The 19,197-nt window shown below is 37.2% G+C and overlaps 1 protein-coding gene across 2 annotated transcripts in view; it reads right to left on the bottom strand.

The window, feature by feature from the left end:
• Window positions 1-19,197, bottom strand: part of LOC145390765 (adenosylhomocysteinase-like 1) — a 363,626-nt gene that overhangs the window by 242,545 nt on the left and 101,884 nt on the right. The window contains exon 2 of one of the 2 annotated variants that reach the window (XM_080265565.1): window positions 8,753-8,794. The exons of the other annotated variant lie outside the window; for it this stretch is intronic. Within the exon in view, the coding sequence (XP_080121691.1) occupies window positions 8,753-8,794 (42 nt within the window). The remainder of the gene's footprint in view (window positions 1-8,752; window positions 8,795-19,197) is intronic. 2 annotated transcript variants of the gene reach the window in all.

Here is a 19,197-nt window from a genome sequence, read left to right as displayed (position 1 = left end):
CAAAATATCTATCCATCCATCCATCTATTCATCCATCTGTCCATCTATCCATCCATCCGTCCATCTATCCATCCATCCATCTACCCATCCATCCATCCATCTACCCATCCATCCATCTATCAATCAAATGCTCTATCTATCCATCCATCTACCAATCTATCTCCCCCTCGTCTCAGAATTCTTCCTCCCTCCCTCCTCCATCTCTAACGCATCCTTGGCGTCCATCTCCCCCCTCCCTCCCCCCCCACCCAGACGTCTTCGTGTTGACCTGTGATGACATGTGCAGCGTCTTGCCCGGGGGGTGGAGGGGGTATGTCAAAAATCAATTCTGGCCAATTTTGAAAAGTTTGATTATGGAGTGTTGACAACTGGATATAGCTAAAACATCCCATATCCCTGTGAGTAGTTTTATTCATTATATTATTATTATTATTATTATCATTATTATTACTTAATTAAAACTGCGCTATTTCAAAGGCTATTTCGTCTGGAGCCTTCACACTCGGTCCACTTAGTCGGCCATGTGTCCACTTCTCTTGGCCAAACCTGGCGTCACTCCGTCCACCGATGTCCGGATATCACCACAACACAGACACGTGAGTCAGCCACACTATACCAAGAATCGCTTAAGCCAACAAGCTGAGATTTGACAACAACACAGCCTTATGGTGGACGCAGTGTGGAAAGGACTATGCTTCCAATCGGTGGATTATTCTACAATACAATACAGCCTTATGGTGGAGGCAGTGTGGAAAGGAGTATGGTTCTAAATCAGTGGATTATTCTACAATACAATACAGCCTTATGGTGGACGCAGCGTGGAAAGGAGTATGCTTCCAATCGGTGAATTATTCTACAATACAATACAGCCTTAAGGTAGAGGCAGCGTGGAAAGCAGTATGGTGCCAATCGGTGGATTATTCTACAATACAGCCTTAAGGTGGACGCAGTGTGGAAAGGAGTATGGATCTAAATCAGTGTGTTATTCTACAATACAGCCTTATGGTGGACGCAGTGTGGAAAGGAGTATGGACCTAAATCAGTGTATTATTCACTGTTATCGCCTGGTTGGGACTTTTCCGGATATTCGGGATGTCAGCTAATTTTCCCTGAAGAATTAAAGCCAGAGCCACCAAACTTGGACTTATAGACTGTGATGACCTAAGGTGACATGCACAACATCGGTCACCTTGACCTCAAGGTCCCTTTAAAGTTTGACTTCTAGTTGGCAATGGATGTCCATCGATAATTTTACGGTGTTCTAGTTGTTATAATAATAATAATAATAATAATAATTATTATTATTATTATTATCAATATTATTATTACTATTATTATTATTATCAATATTATTATTATTATTATTATTATTATCAATATTATTATTATTATTATCATCATCATAATATCAGTAATCATTCTCTCTCTCTCTCTCTCTCTCTCTCTCTCTCTCTCTCTCTCTCTCTCTCTCTCTCTCTCTCATGCCATTAAACCCACCAACCTACTTACCAAACTCTTTCTCTCCTACCTACTTACCAACCAACCTACCTCCCAGCTCTTTCTATCCTCTCTACCTACCTACCGACCAAACTCTCTCTCTTTTCTGTCTACTTACCAATCAACTCTTCAACTAACCTACCTACCTACCTACCTACCAAACATTCTTTCCTACCTACCTACCAAACTCCCTAACTCTCTCATTCCTACCTACCTACCAACCATCCTACCTACCAACCTACCATCCTACCTACCAACCTACCTACCTACCATCCTACCTACCTACCAACAACACGTCAATCAATATCCAATCACTTTGCAATTAAAAACAAACACACGAAGTTGCACACACACACACACACACACACACACACACACACACACACACACACACACACACACATTTCTCTTCTCTCTCTCTCTATCTATCTATCTGCCTGTCAGTATCTATCGATTTGTATATAGTATGCTTCACGGCATGTCTATCTCTCTACATCTATCTTACTGTATTTATCTATTTCTAGTGCCTCCCTATCTATTTAACCTTACTATCTATCTATCTGCATCTATCTATCTATATTAATACTATGTCTCCCTACCCTCATACATCAACCAATCTCTCTCTCTCTCTCTCTCTCAACATTACGTCTTTATCTTCATACGTCAACCAATCTCTCTCTCTCTCTCTCTCTCTCTCTCTCTCTCTCTCTCTCTCTCTCTCTCTCTCAGTCCGCGTGTTCCCCGAGTGACCTCTAGATGCTTCAAGTCACTCTAAATAAAGTCAGCTCGCTCACTCACTCACTCTATCTTACTCGCTCACATTCTAAATCACTCCCTCGCCCATATTCTCTTACTTGCCCACATTCTCTCTCTTTACCTCACCCTGTCGTAATTATCTGTCACTCCCTCTCTCTCTCTAATTCTCTCTCTCTCTCTCTCTCTCTCTCTCTCTCTCTCTCTCTCTCTCTCTCTCTCTCTCTCTCACACACATTATTTTTTGTCACTTGTTTTCCCCTTCTTTCTCAAATTATCTTTCTTTCTCACTTTAATTTTCTTACTTTCATCGTATTCTATTATTCTCCCTCAGCCTTTTCAGTACGGGGACGTTCTCTCTCTCTCTCTCTCTCTAACTTTCGCAATTTGTCTCAACTTTCACGCACACTTTCCTCCTCTCCTCCCATTTATTCTCTCTCTCTCTCTCTCTCTCTCTCTCTCTCTCTCTCTCTCTCTCTCTCTCTTTCTTTTTTTTTTCTCTCTCTCTCTCTCTCTCTCTCTCTCACTACACAATACGTTCCAAAGATAAAATTTCCCATTGTTATTGACACGAGAGAGAGAGAGAGAGAGAGAGAGAGAGAGAGAGCGAGAGAGAGAGAATTTGACAAACAGCACGGGGGGAACTGACAGCGAAAGAATGTGTGTGTGTGTGTGTGTGTGTGTGAGAGAGAGAGAGAGAGAGAGAGAGTATAACGCCAAATCTTATTCAAGTGGGTGTTGGTAGCCAGCCACTCTCTCTCTCTCTCTCTCTTTCTCGTCATCCATCTTGACTTTCACGCACACATTCCTTCCTCTCTCTCTCTCTCTCTCTCTCTCTCTCTCTCTCTCTCTCGTCATCCATTTAAACTTTCACGCACACATTCCTTCCTTTCTCTCTCTCTCTCTCTCTCTCTCTCTCGTCATCCATCTTGACTTTCACGCACACATTCCTTCCTCTCTCTCTCTCTCTCGTCATCCATTTAAACTTTCACGCACACATTCCTTCCTTTCTCTCTCTCTCTCTCTCTCTCTCTCTCGTCATCCATTTAAACTTTCACGCACACATTCCTTCCTTTCTCTCTCTCTCTCTCTCTCTCTCTCTCTCTCTCTCTCGTCATCCATTTAAACTTTCACTCACGCTTCCCTTCCTCTCTCTCTCTCTCTCTCTGTAATATGTGAGCCAGCCAGACTTCTGCCATATAAGAACAATGGAAAATGCTTTTCTATGGGGTATTGTGTGGTGATGAGAGAGAGAGAGAGAGAGAGAGAGAGAGAGAGAGAGAGAGAGAGAGAGAGAGAATTATTTTTATTTACATCTATCACTACCAATTAACCTCTTCAATACGACGCTCTATTCATTTTATCTATCTACTGTATTATCTATCTATCTATCTATGCATCTATTTATCTATCTATATCTACCTATCTTTATTTATTTATATATTTATCTGTCTATAGCCAGAAACCTTAATCCCGTAAGGGGTGGTCACAAACAAATCACCTCCACGTCTCCCTGTACCCTGTTATTTCGCTGCCCTACCCCCAACTCACACCCCCTTTATCTATCTATATGTGCCTCTATTTATCTACCTACCTAGCTCTATCTATGTATATATTTATCTATCTATAGCCAGAAGCCTTATTCCCGTGAAGGGTGGCCACAAACAAATCGCCTCCATGTCGCCCTGTACCCTGTTATTTCGCTGTCCTCCCCCCAGCTCACACCCCCCTCTGTCATATACCTTTCCACTCCATCCCTCCATCTCATCCTCGGCCTCCCCCTCCCTCTCCCCTCCACCACCTCACTCATATACTCTCCTCGTTAGTCTCTCACTCTCCATCCCCCCAACTTACACCCCCTCTCTCATATACCTTTCCACTCCAGCCCTCCATCTCATCCTCGGCCTCCCCCTCCCTCATGTACCACTCCACTCCACTTCCCTCCCTTCTCTCTCTCTCTCTCTACCTTTCTACTTCCTTCAACCATTCGCTCTCTCTCTCTCTCTCTCTCTCTCTCTCTCTCTCTACCTACCTACCTACTACCTTCACATACCTACCACTACCTTCAACCATTCTCTCTCTCTCTCTCTCTCTCTCTCTCTCTCTCTCTCTCTCTCTCTAACATAAATATGCATTAAAACTTGGTTCTCTTTCCCCTTTACTTTAATTAAAAGATTGCTTGTATGATGAAACTCTGGAGATGAGAGAGAGAGAGAGAGGGGAGGGAAGGAAGTGTACGTAAAAGGTAAGATGGGAAAGAGAGAGAGAGAGAGAGAAATCACCTTTAAACACCCTTCTATACTACCCGTGCTTCTCTCTCTCTCTCTCTCTCTCTCTCTCTCTCTCTCGTGGCTATGGAAATGTCGCAACGCCCTCTCGTCAGCGAATTATTCTGCACATTACGTTCAACATTCCCTTGTACTAAAAATATATATAACGTAATCGAATGAGTGAAAGGTAAATAGCTTCCTAACACCCTTCCCTGAGCGATTTATTTTTGAATACGCCTGGTTAATATCCATATGCACATCATCTATGAAGAGTATGGTGATATTTCCCTAACATCTTTTCCTTAGCGATTTATTTCTGGATGACTGGTTAATATCCTTTTGGACGTCATCAATGCAGTGTATGGTGATATATCCCTAACATCTTTTCTTTAGCGATTTATTTCTGGATGACTGGTTAATATCCTTTCGCACGTTGTCTATGGAGTATGGTGATATTGGAATGATCTATATAACACGGTATGGACAGGTGTTATAGGAAAAATAAATCGCTAGGGAAAAGGTGTTAGGGAGCTTCCTTAATCGACAAAAATTGGAACTCAGCTGCCCTTTAAGATGTGTAAACAAAAGTCACGTGAATTATACGGATTATACACGTGGATTATATTGCACGTGTGGCGGGAATTAAAGAGATGATACAGAGAGAGAGAGAGAGAGAGAGAGAGAGAGAGAGAGGCCACGTGTTATAGGATCAATGTAAACAAACACGTGGCAGAGGAGACACGTGCGGCTGTGGATGAACGATATGTCAACAAAAGACACGTGGATTTAAACAAACATGTGGCAAAGAAGACACGTGCGAATGCGGATGAACGATATGTAAACAGACACAGGCGTTATATTTGCACGTGGCAGGAATTACATAAACAGATGATAGCGGCCACGTTTTAGGATCAATGTAAACAAACACGTGGCAGAGGAGACACGTGCGGCTGTAAAGGCAAACAAAACACATGTAGTTGTAAAGGAATGTGTAGTAGGGATTATACATGAGAAAGACTGGATGCAAAGGAAAGTGTAGCAAGATTATAAACCACACACACACACACACACACACACACACACACACACACACACACACACACATACATACATACACACACACACGTGGAGGAGGAGACATGTGGCAGAATGGATGACAAACGTACAAAAGACACGTGGATGAAGAAGCACGTGGGACAAGATAAATGTAAACAAAGACACGTGGATGAAAAAGCACGTGTGGCAAGATTAATGTAAACAAAAGCACGTGGGAGAATATAAATGTACACAAAAGCACGTGAGACAAGAGAAATAAGACCAAATGACACGTGGACGAAGCACATGGTAAGATAAATGTAAACAAATGCACGTGGGGCAAGACAAATGTAAACAGAAGCACGTGGGAGAAGTCAAATGTAAACAAAGCACATGGGAGAAGACAGATGTAAACAAAAGCACGTGGGAGAAGACAGATGTAAACAAAAACACATGGGGCGACACAATGTAAACAAAAGACACGTGAACAAGAAAACACGTGTGGCAAAAAATATATAAATAAAAGCTCGTGGGGCAACACAAATGTAAACAAAAGCACGTGGGACAAAAATGTAAACAAAAGCACGTGGGACAAGACAAATGTAAACAAAGGCACGTGGGACAAGATAAATGTAAACAAAAGCACGTGGGACAAGAAAAATATAAACAAACGCACGTGGGACAAAAATGTAAACAAAGCCACATGACTGAGAGACCACGCGGCACCTCCATTCATAAGCGAGGTTGTTGACAATACTCACCAAGCGATGACGTCACGGCGTGTGGGAGTGGGGGTGTGGGTTGCCATACAATACCTGATAAACCCTACAGCAAAAGAACTACTACTACAAAATTACAGCAAAAGAACAACTACTACCAAATTACAGTACACTCCACAAGTTGAATGTACTACAGAAGCCATCTAAATAAGTACAAAATCACTACTTCACTACAAACGTGCTACTACTACTACCAAATTACAGCATATTTCATAACTATTTCAAAACATTACAAGCGCCAACACATCAACTACAAAACCAACTCTATTTCACTACAACAGCGCTACTACTACTATTACTAAATTACAGCACACTTCATAACTATTTCAATGTACTACAGAAGCCAAGACATCAAATAAGTACAAAATCACCCCTACTTCACTACAAATGTGCTACTACTACTACTACTACTACTACCAAATTACAGCTTCATATATATTACAAAAAACTACAGAAGCCAGACATCGACTTACTGCAAAACCATCACTACAAAAGATTACAGAACATTACAGTAACTACAGTATCAAAAATACGGGCCAAAAGAGAGAGAGAGAGACAGAGAGACAGAGACAGACAGACAGACAGACAGAAATTCAGTGTTAAGATACCAGTCACTCTAATATCAAACCACTATCACTATAAATAAATAAATAAAATAAATAAATAAATAAATAATAAAAATAAATAAATAAATCCATAATTAATAATAAATAAATAAATAAATGCATAAATAAAATAAAATAAATAAATGCATTAATAAATGCATAAATAAATAAATAATAAATAATTAAATGAATAAATAATTGCATAAATAAAAAATAAATTAAATAAATAAATAATAACACAAACCCACATATACATCTATGGGCAAATCTGAACCGGGTAATGTGTACAAGTATATATATATAATTTTTTTACAGGTGTTTTTTTTTTTCAAGGAAGAAGGAACCCAAGGCCAGACCCGCACAAAATCTTCCTCCAAAATAATAATAAAAATAATAATAGTAACAATAATAATAATAATAATAATAATAATAAAAACACGAAAAAACAGAGCCCAATGAAAACACTCACTAAAACAAGATTATGTGTTAATTGTACAGACCATGTAGTTAGGAGGATTTACTATACATCCTTAACTCCTGCCACATAGCGATTTATTTTCTTTGTACAGGGTAATGTGTCAAGGTATAATTCTTTGTAACTTTTTTTTTTTTCTAACGAGAGACCACGGAAGAGAAAAAAGAGAGTAATTAGAAGGTTGAAATAGAAAAAAAAGAGAAAAAGAGCAATTAGAAGGTTGAAATAAAGAGTCAAGGTAAAAAGAGAGAAAAAGAGCACAATGGAGGTTGAAATAAAGAGTCAAGGTAAAGAGAGAGAAAAAGAGCAATAAGAAAACTGAAATAAAGAGTCAAGGTAAAAAGAGAGAATGAGAGCAAACAGGAGTTACGAAGAGCAACAGCGGAAAAAGGAGAAAAAGAGCAAATAGGAGGTTTGAATGAGAGAGAGAGAGAGAGAGAGAGAGAGAGAGAGAGAGAGAGAGAGAGAGAGAGAGAGAATTAGGAGCTTTGAATAACAACAAAAGAGTACTAACCCTTAAAACAAACATCTCATCTACTAATAATAATTTACTAATAATAATCTACTAATAATAATCTACTAATAATGTACATATCATAATAATAATAATAATAATAATAATAATAATAATAACAAGAGTAATAATAAGAGTAGTAATAATAATAATAATAATAATAATTATAATGCTAAATTGGAATCTAATTAGCAAGCCTCATTAGTAAACAATAAACTACTTGCTAATTAAGGATAAAGTTTTAGTTAATTTCCTCAGCAAATAAAACACAAATAAATGCTGAAACAAGACTAAATCAATCACAAAACGACGCTGCGACACGAGACAGGACCAAGAAACTATACAAGCAGAGATAAATGTGAAGATATACACATACACACACACACACACACACACACACACACACACTGCAACATAACCACAACAAACACAAAACTGAAAATGCCACACACACAAACAAACGTCAATACAACATACGATAATAATAATAATAATAATAATAATAAAAATAATAATAATAACACAGGTAATAATAAAAAAAACTAAATAAATGACAAACTCGTAAAAAAACACGAAATCAGCAAAAATAATAATAATAATAATAATAATAATAATAATAACAAACAACAATAAAACTCGTCAAAAAACACAAAATCACAGTAAAGAAAAAAAAAAACACTCAAAATCAACACAAAAAATCAACAAAAATAAAAAAGACGAAAAAAACTCGTCAAAAAACATCACACCAAATTAGAGGGTCATTACGTGGCAATTAGGCGACTATCTGTTAATTAAAAGTGCCTAAATTACTTCAAGACACTGACCTGATAGACACTGTCGCTCCAGGAGGGGGTACTTCCCAGCAGCTTTGGTGTGTGTGTGTGAGAGAGGAAGTTAGTTACCTGGACTGATTAGAGTTGGCTTTACCTGTCTAACTACCTAATTAGAGTTGGCTTTACCTGTCCAACTACCTAATTAGAGTTGGCTTTACCTGTCTAACTACCTAATTAGAGTTGGCTTTACCTGTCTACCTAATTAGGGTTGGATTTACCTGTCTATCTACCTAATTAGAGTTGGATTTACCTGTCTATCTAATTAGAGTTGGATTTACCTGTCTGTCTATCTACCTAATTAGAGTTGGATTTACCTGTCTATCTACCTAATTAGAGTTGGATTTACCTGTCTATCTACCTAATTAGATTGGATTTACCTGTCTAACTACCTAATTAGGGTTGGATTTACCTGTCTAACTACCTAATTAGAGTTGGATTTACCTGTAACTACCTAATTAGAGTTGGATTTACCTGTAACTACCTAATTAGAGTTGAATTTACCTGTCTATCTAATTAGAGTTGGATTTACCTGTAACTACCTAATTAGAGTTGGATTTACCTGTCTACCTAATTAGAGTTGAATTTACCTGTCTATCTAATTAGAGTTGGATTTACCTGTCTATCTACCTAATTAGAGCTGGATTTACCTGTCTATCTACCTAATTAGAGCTGGATTTACCTGTCCATCTACCTAATTAGAGTTGAATTTATGTCTAATTAGAGTTGGATTTACCTGTCTATCTACCTAATCAGAGTTGGATATACCTGTCTATCTATCAATGGCAGCCTCCACAAACTCCAAAAAATTACCCCCCTTCACCTGATAAGCTAAACTGAAACTGGAAACACAACTAAAATAAAAACACGATCAAAGAAGCTACCGTAAGTGTTTGCTGATCATTTGGTTCCTAAGTATAATTTTACGTACACTTACTCCACAAACTTTCAAAAAATAACCTCCCTTCACTTGATACGCTAAACTGAAACTGAAAACACGATTAAATAAACTACAAAAGTGCTTCCTTGATTATTTGGTTCCTAAGTATAAATTTACGAACATATTTACGTCATAAAATGAGGAAAGGAAGCTCCAGTATGATAAAGTTACACTGAAATCACCAAACTGTAATATATATACCGTCTAACCAAACTATCGTGTTTCCATTATCACTTCGTTCCTAAGTATAATTTTACGCACATATTTACGCCATAAAATGAGGAAAGGAAGCTCCAGTATGATAAAGTTACACTGAAATCACCAAACTGTACCAAATATACCGTCTAAACCTGGGGCAAAATATTATGCTCAGCCTCAATGCAATTATTCTCATTCAGCCATTGTCTTTTAATACAAATAAATAACACTTTCAGACACATACATACCTTTATAAAATACTAAAATGATGTCTGGCTACAAAATACTTATAGGAATCAGAGGATGGAGAGCGAGAGACTGACGAGGAGAGTGTATGTGAGTGTGGTGGAGGGGGGAGAGAGAGGGGAGGCCAAGGATGAGATGGAGGGATGGAATGGAGAGGTATGTGGGATAGGGGTACCGTATGTCAGCTGAGGTGGGGGAATGGAGAATGAGAGACTGACGAGGAGTGTGTATGTGAGTGAGGTGGAAGGGGGAGACCAAGGATGAGATGGAGGGATGGAGTGGATAGGTACAGTATATTGAGAGAGGGGGTGTGAGCTGGGAGCACGGCAGTGAACTGGCGGGGGGCCGGTCGACATGGAGGCGATTTGTTTGTGTTCACCCCTAACGAGATTAAGGCGTCTGGCAATAGAGAGAGACAGACAGACAGACAGACAGACAGAATGCTAATGAACCAATTGTCATTTTATTCACTGTAGTAACTGTTTTGCAATACTTTACTTTCTAAACTACATATCAAAAATTATAATAATAATCACTGATTGCAGCACTGAAGAATTTATGCACCGTTCATCGCGAAACATAATTCATTCATTCATTCATCATCATATCCTACATTGCCCCATAAGGAACGTAGAAGCCCAGGGCAAGGCAAGTTGGTCCTGACATTTAAGATGAGAGTGACCAGCCTCACTCATCCCTGAGTGGCATTACGTAAGCAATAAACCCCAACCACCCCTTGGATATAAACCTTCACCGGCTCAATCCGATTGGAGCGCCGTAATTGCCCACTAAACCACCAGGAGCCAAAATTTGGTTATATGGTTACCACCCAGCGTATTAAATGGTTTCCTGGTGTACAGGAAACCATTTGGCTTGTCACTCAGTGTAGAGTCACCCGTAGGCAAAAGGAAGAGGAAAGAATGAAGGAAGGAAAGACAGAAGAGGGAGTGTAAAGTCACCCGTAGGCAGAAGGACGAGGAAAGAATGAAGGAAAGAAAGACAGAAGAGGATGGAAGGAAAGAAGGATGGAGGAGAGGAAAGGGCAGACACTGGAGAGCAGCACTACATCGAGTGAGTGGCGAAACATCATGAAAGAAAAGAAAAAAAAAACGAATGTATGTGCAAGCTGGGAGGAAATGACTGCTTGTCTTTTAATTTACCCGGCGAGCGCTGGCAACCCCTTAGTTTGTGAATGTTGCCATCTGTCTATCGATTTACCTGTCTATCTACTACATTATCTATCTACCTGTCTATCTACTTCACTATCTATCTACCTGTCTATCTACTTCACTATCTATCTACCTGTCTATCTACTACATTATCTATCTACCTGTCTATCTACTTCACTATCTATCTACCTGTCTATCTACTACATTATCTATCTACCTGTCTATCTACTTCACTATCTATTCACCTGTCTATCTACTTAACTATTTACCTGTCTATCTACTTCACTATCTATCTACCTGTCTATCTTTATTACTCTTTCATTTGCTCTAACAACTGCCATCTTTGTGAGAGAGAGAGAGAGAAGAGAGTTACCAGGGAAAACTCTCTTTCACTCTATCTTACTCTTTAATTCTTACTCTGTTTTACTCTCTTACTCTCTTTATCTTACTCTCTTTTGCTCTATCTTACTCTCTTTAACTCTTACTTTCTTTAATTCTTACTCTTTTGCTCTCTTACTCCCTAACTCTTACTCTCTTTTGCTCTATCTTACTCTCTTTAACTCTTACTCTCTTTTGCTCTATCTTACTCTCTTTAACTCTTACTCTCTTTTACTCTATCTTACTCTCTTTAACTCTTACTCTCTTTTACTCTATCTTACTCTCTTTAACTCTTACTCTTTCACTCTATCTTACTCTCTTTAACTCTTACTCTTTTACTCTCTTACTCTCTTTAACTCTTACTCTCTTTTACTCTATCTTACTCTCTTTAACTCTTACTCTCTTTTACTCTATCTTACTCTCTTTAACTCTCTTACTCTCTTTAACTCTTACTCTCTTTTGCTCTATCTTACTCTCTTTTACTCTCTTTTACTCTCTTACTCTCTTTAACTCTTACTCTCTTTTACTCTCTTACTCTCTTTAACTCTTACTCTCTTTTACTCTCTTACTCTCTTTAACTCTTACTCTCTTTTACTCTATCTTACTCTCTTTTACTCTCTTTTGCTCTATCTCACTCTTTTTAACTCTTACTCTTTTGCTCTTACTCTCTAACTCTTACTCTCTTTTCTCTATCTTACTCTCATTTACTCTATCTTACTCTTTTCGAAAACTATCTTACTTTTTCTTTACCTTGCTCTAAAAAATTCCATCTTAGTGTGAGAGAGAGGCTGGTTACCTGGACATCTCTCTCTCTCTCTCTCTCTCTCTCTCTCTCTCACTTGCTCTACAACTTCCATCTATACAGTAAAGTAAATAAAAATGTAATGCTAGTCACGAAGAAGTGCTATGGAAAGAATTGAGAGAGAGAGAGAGAGAGAGAGAGAGAGAGAGAGAGAGAGAGAGAGAGAGAGAGAGAGAGTCACGAAGTGCTATGGAAAGAATTTAGTGAGAGAGAGAGAGAGAGAGAGAGAGAGAGAGAGAGAGAGAGAGAAAGAGAGAGAGAGAGATTCTAACATATGCTAAGGTGAAAGAACTGAGAGAGAGAGAGAGAGAGAGAGAGAGAGAGAGAGAGAGAGAGAGAGAGAGAGAGAGAGAGAGCTATGATGAAATAGTTTTAAATTTCACTACAAAAACATCTCGTATTCTCGCCAGTTAAGGAAGCTCCCTAACACCTTTCCTTAAGCGATTTATTTTGTTTATTACACCGTACTGTCCATCTCCGTATTAAATAAATCATTCTAGTATCGGCAATTCTACCGGACATTACCAAGAATTAAAAAAAAAAAAAAAAAAAAGGAAACTCCCTAACACCTTTTCCTAGGCGATTTGTTTATTTCACCTTTCTGTTCTTCAAATAAAAAGGATATTAACCAATAATTACAACGATTAAAATTGTCTGGTGGAAAATAATAATAATAATAATAATCTGATGATAATGATGACGATGGTAAAAGTAATATAATAATAATAATAATAATAATAATAATAATAATAATAATCATACCACCACCACTAATAATAATAACAATAATCATACCACCACCACTAATAATAATAATAATAATAATAATCATAACACCACCACCACCACTAATAATAATAATAATAATAATAATAATCATACCACCACCACTAATAATAATAACAATAATAATAATAATATCAACCAATACCTCTCCCACCAACAGACCTACACAACAGTAAGTTTTTCTCATCACGCCCAAACACCCACCAATATCGCCCATTCCCGCCCACTGCCCTCCACCCACCCCGCCCAATCCGCTAAACACACACACACACACACACACACACACAAACTCCCTCCCTCTCTCTCTCTCTCTCTCACACACACACACACACCATCTCTCTCCTTTCATTCACACATACTCTCTCTCTCTCTCTCTCTCTCTCTCTCTCTCACACACACACACACACACACACACACACACACACACACACCATGTCTCCCCCCCCTCTCTCTCCTCGTTAATCACCCCATTTTCTCCAGTACTTCTAACACTGTCACTCATACACCTCCACCTCATCCTCGGCCTCCCTCTCCCTACCCACTTAAACTCCCAAAATCAAAATAAATCGCATGGAAAACGGTGCCAAGGAACAACAGAATCTCACAAGTTTGCGATTAACTATAAAAGAAAACGGAATAAGAGAAAACGGCGCTGGTAAAGGGTAGACTATAGTATTTGGCACGTTTTCAAATCCTACGACCTTCTTCAGTTTTCGCCAATTTCAGACGGTTTTTCTCATCTTTGGAGGGGTTTTTAGACCTGGAGGGGTTAGCTACAGGCCTCCTTAATCCCTCCAGCACCAGAATCTCCCCGTTAGATGAAGGAAACCGTTTGGAGATGGAAAAAAAAACAGCAATAAACACATAACATGAGAGGTAAACGTTAAGAGATTTCCATTACACTAAACCTGTAATTATACTTCAAAATATTACCTTCTGTTACTACCACAACTACCACAATTACCTACCAACATTATCTAGAAGTATTACTACCACAATGACCAACCACAACTACCAACATTAACTAGAACTGTTACTACCACAACTACCACCATTACGTACCACAACTACCAACATCATCTGGAACTATTACTACCACAACTACCAAAATTATCACCTACCAACATTACCCAGAACTGTTACTACCACACCTACCACACCTACCACCATTACCTACAACTACCAACATTACCTACCACAATTACCAACATTACCACATTCTGTTACAACATACACCACACACCATTACTACTACCACAACCACTACCACAACTACCAACATTACCACACGCCCAGTCACAATACTATTATGACTCACGATCACTACCATCATCATCCCCCCCCCCACACACACATACACACACACAAAACCACAAACTACCACCATCACAACATCCACTACAACCACCACCACACAAGCTACCACCACTACTGTCACAACTACCAGCAGCATACCAACATTATACCACACACACACACACACACACACACACACAAAACCACAAACTACCACCATCACAACATCCACTACAACCATCACCACCACAACTACAACCACCACCACACAAGCAACCACCACCACTACCACCAGCATACCAAATTATACCACACACACACACACACACGTTACCACCATCACAACATCCACTACAACCACCACCACCACAAGTACAACCACCACCACACAAGCCACCACAACTACCACCAGCATACCAACATTTTTACCACACAAACACACACACACACACACACACACACACACACACACACACACTGACAAACTACCACCACAACAACCACCAACACCACCACTAACACAATTACCACAACCACCACCACCTTACTCCACCTGTCAAACGTGGATAATGAACAGGTAAGGAAGGCATCAGATGTTTACCTGGGGAAGAAAAACAAAAATATTAATAAGCAAAAAAATGTATATAAAAAAAAAAAGGTGATCAGCAGCAAAAATAAGTGTAAGAAAAAAAATATTGCGAACATTAATTGGTCAAAAAATGCGAAGTGAAAATACATAAAACTGCGAATATTAATTGGTCAAAAAATGCGAACACAGTCAAAATACATAAAATTGCGAATATTAATTGGTCAAAAAATGCGAACACAGTCAAAATACATAAAACTGCGAATATTAATTGGTCAAAAAATGCGAACACAGTCAAAATACATAAAACTGCGAATATTAATTGGTCAAAAAATGCGAACACAGTCAAAATACATAAAACTGCGAACATTAAGTCAAAAAATGCGAACACAATTAGACAAAAATAATCAAAATTGCGAACATTAAGAATAAAAAAATGCGAACACGTCAAAAATAAAACCTCAAACTGCGAACATACATTAGTCACAAAATAACACAATTGGTCAAAACTGAACATAAAATTGTGAATATAAATTAGTCTTTAAGAATGCGAACAAAATTAGTCAAAAAAAAAAAAAAAACTGCGAACACAGATAGGTAAAAATATTAACCTGCGAACAAATTAGTAAAAACATACAAAATTGCGAACAAAAATAAGTACAAAAATGCGAACGTCAAAAATATTAAACTGCGAATATAATCTGGTAAAAAGAATTAACTACTCAAATAAAACTGCGAACATAAATTTGTAAAAAATGCGAACATGAGTCAAAAACTAAAATTGCGAACATTAGTCAAAAAAAACTGCGAACATAAATTGGTCAAAAAATAAATTGCGAACATACATGTAAAAAAAAAATAAAATTGCGAACATAAATCGTAAAAAAATGCGAACACTAAAAAAAAAAAACAATAAATCAGTAAGAGAAAAAAAAATAAACAACAAAAACATGAAGTAAAAATTTAAAATATTATTAAAATTTATTTAAAAAAAAATCAGTTTTAAAATAATGGAAAAAAATAATGAAAAATTGCCAGGGAATGAGCAAACAAAATAAAATAAACATAAGGATGGTGAGAGACTGACGAGGAGAGTGTATGTGAGGTGGAGGGGGTGAGAGGGAGGGGGAGGCCGAGGATGAGATGGAGGGATGGGGCGGAGAGGTATATGAGAGAGGGGGGAGGGGGGTGAGTTGGGAGCAGGGCAGTGAAATGGTGGGGGACAGGGCGACGTGGAGGCGATTTGTTTGTGGCCACCCCGTTCGGGATTGAGGCGTCTGGCAACAGAGATAAATAATAAAATAATAATAAATAAAATAAATATCAGTAAATAATAATAAGTAAATAAATACCGGTAATAAAATAAATAATGAAATACCGCTAAATAAAAAAATAAATAAATACCTGTAAATAAAAATACTAAAACAGAAAATAAATACAATAAACAAAGCAATAAAAATAAGTGAGTAAATAGCGGTAAATAATAAAATTAATATATAAATACCGGTAAATAAAAATAAAAAATAAATTAATACCGGTAAATAATAAACAAATAAAAATAAATAAATAAATACCAGTAAATAAATAAACAAATATATACCGGTAATTAATAAACAAAAATAAATAAATACCAGTAAATAAATAAAAAATAAATAAAAATAAGGAATAATCAGCCAATGTGTTAATTAATAAAAAATAAAAATATCAGTAAAAGAAAAATGAAAATAAATAAGGTAAATAAAAATAAATAAATTGTGTAAATCGATTAATAAAACTGAAAATTATTAAATAACAATTATTAATAAGCACAAATAATGAAGAAAATCAAAGATGCATCATCATCACCACAATCATCATCACCATCACCACAATCATCATCACTATCATCATCATCATCACCACCATCACCATCATCATCATCATCATCATCATCACCACCATCATCATCATCACCATCATCATCATCATCACCATCATCATCATCATCATCATCTATTTGTTACTATGCGTGGTTGGGTTGAGCTGTTTTTTTCTTTCTTTTCGTCCAGTTTGTTAGTAAATGCGAAGAATGAACCGGTCTGTGGAGGGCGTTAAGCACACACACACACACACACACTCACGCGTGTGGGTGTTTGACTCTTCCTTCCGCCACCAGAGCCCGCCACCTAACCAGTCAACAGGGGTAAATGAGTGAGAGAGAGAGAGAGAGAGAGAGAGACTTAATGGTTTCCTGTAAGTCACGGTCAACACTTGTAAATGAGAGAGAGAGAGAGAGAGAGAGAGAGAGAGAGAGAGAGAGACTTAATGGTTTCCTGTAAGTCACGGTCAACACTTGTAAATGAGAGAGAGAGAGGGAGAGAGAGAGAGAGAGAGAGAGAGAGTAGTTTCCTGTAAGCCAGGAAACCTTTTACAACGCTGGGTGGTAACCATATAACCACCCCATACGTGTTCCCTACGTGTCAACAAGTGGGTTGGTGGAGGGTTAGTGCCCCTCCCCGTAAAACAACTACCTAAGACAAACGGCCACCCCTTACGGGATTATGGCGACTGGCTATAGACAGAAAGATAGACAGATAGATAGACAGATGGATAGACAGAATAAACAGTAACTGACAGTGGTAAAGAAAGCTCCCTAACACCTCTTCCTTAACGATTTATTTTTGGATAATGCTGGCTAATACTGTTTTGTAAGTAATAATCAATATAAATCGCTTAGGAAGAGGTGTTAGGGAGCTTCCTTAACCAGCCTATGACCTGTATTCTCGTCAGTCAAAGAAGCTCCCTAACACCTCTTCCTAAGCGATTTATTTTGCTTTCTGTGCTACATAAATCTTTCCAATGTCGCCATACTTTGCATAAATAACGTACAAGAGGATATTGGAGTGGCGAATCCAAAAATAAATCGGTATGGAAGAGGTGTTAGGGAGCTTTTTTAGATTAGCAAATTTACACACACCCTTTATTTGTATTTAGTTATTTTTATTTTTATTTATTATTCCTAAAATGATTTCCAACTGACTTCAAATTTAAACACCAAAATCTCTGGTTAATAATTACTGTTTCAGTAATTAATGATGATAATAATAATAATAATAATAATAATAGGTTCAGTAATTATAATAATAATAATAATAATAATAATAATAATGATAATAATAATAATAATAATAATAATAAATAATAATAATAATAATAATAATAATATAAATAATCATAATAATAAGATATAAAATAATAATAATAATAATGTAATAATACTACTTTTTAATCCACTACATAACACTATTAAATAAAACTTCAAGACAGAACAAATAACCTTACTAATAAAATGTAACAAAAAATAAATATAAGTACAAGTTAAATAATAAAGTAAAATAAAGTAACAAAAATGACAATATTAACACCACAACTTATTAAAGAAAACAGTATTCAGAGAGAGACAGAGACAGAGAGATCGTCAAACCAAGCCAAACCTCGAAAATATATCAGAAATCATTACAAAAAAATAATAATAATAATAATAAAAATGCAAATATAAAAAAAGTTATTCCAATTAATATTCTGAAAAAAATAAGTCGCACAAAAAACAGATGAACGTCGAAAGCAAAATATTATTATTATTATTATTTATTAACGGCGGAAGGAAAAACAATAAAAATTCATAATGTATATTTTTGTTACGTTGAAATATCACACGTTATATCACACGAAAAAAAGGCTAAATGTTGGAGGGAAAATTGTTAGTTTATTTATTTATTATTATTATTATTTATTTTCCACCCAAACTTACTCGTATTGGCGTCCTCCTTCCCTTGGGTACCTCCATTTTCTAGCGAGTGAAAAATATTATAGTTAGCGCTTATATTCAAGAGAAAACGGTAAACAAAGGACACCATAGAAAACTTCAATATATTAGGGGGAACTTATTTAAATCTGGCCAGTACTAGACAAAGGCTTTCTTTCTTTCTTTCAGAGATTTCCTGCACCTATAGTGCAGGCCGGGCCATACATTAGCCCGGTCAGTGGGGTATGGGCTGG

The sequence above is a fragment of the Coenobita brevimanus genome, chromosome 15 (assembly GCF_032717465.1).
Source record: "Coenobita brevimanus isolate Jiangsu-jjx chromosome 15, ASM3271746v2, whole genome shotgun sequence".
Classification (NCBI taxonomy): domain Eukaryota; kingdom Metazoa; phylum Arthropoda; class Malacostraca; order Decapoda; family Coenobitidae; genus Coenobita; species Coenobita brevimanus.
Note: the sequence above shows the minus strand (reverse complement) of the source record. Positions and strands in the feature narration are given on the sequence as shown.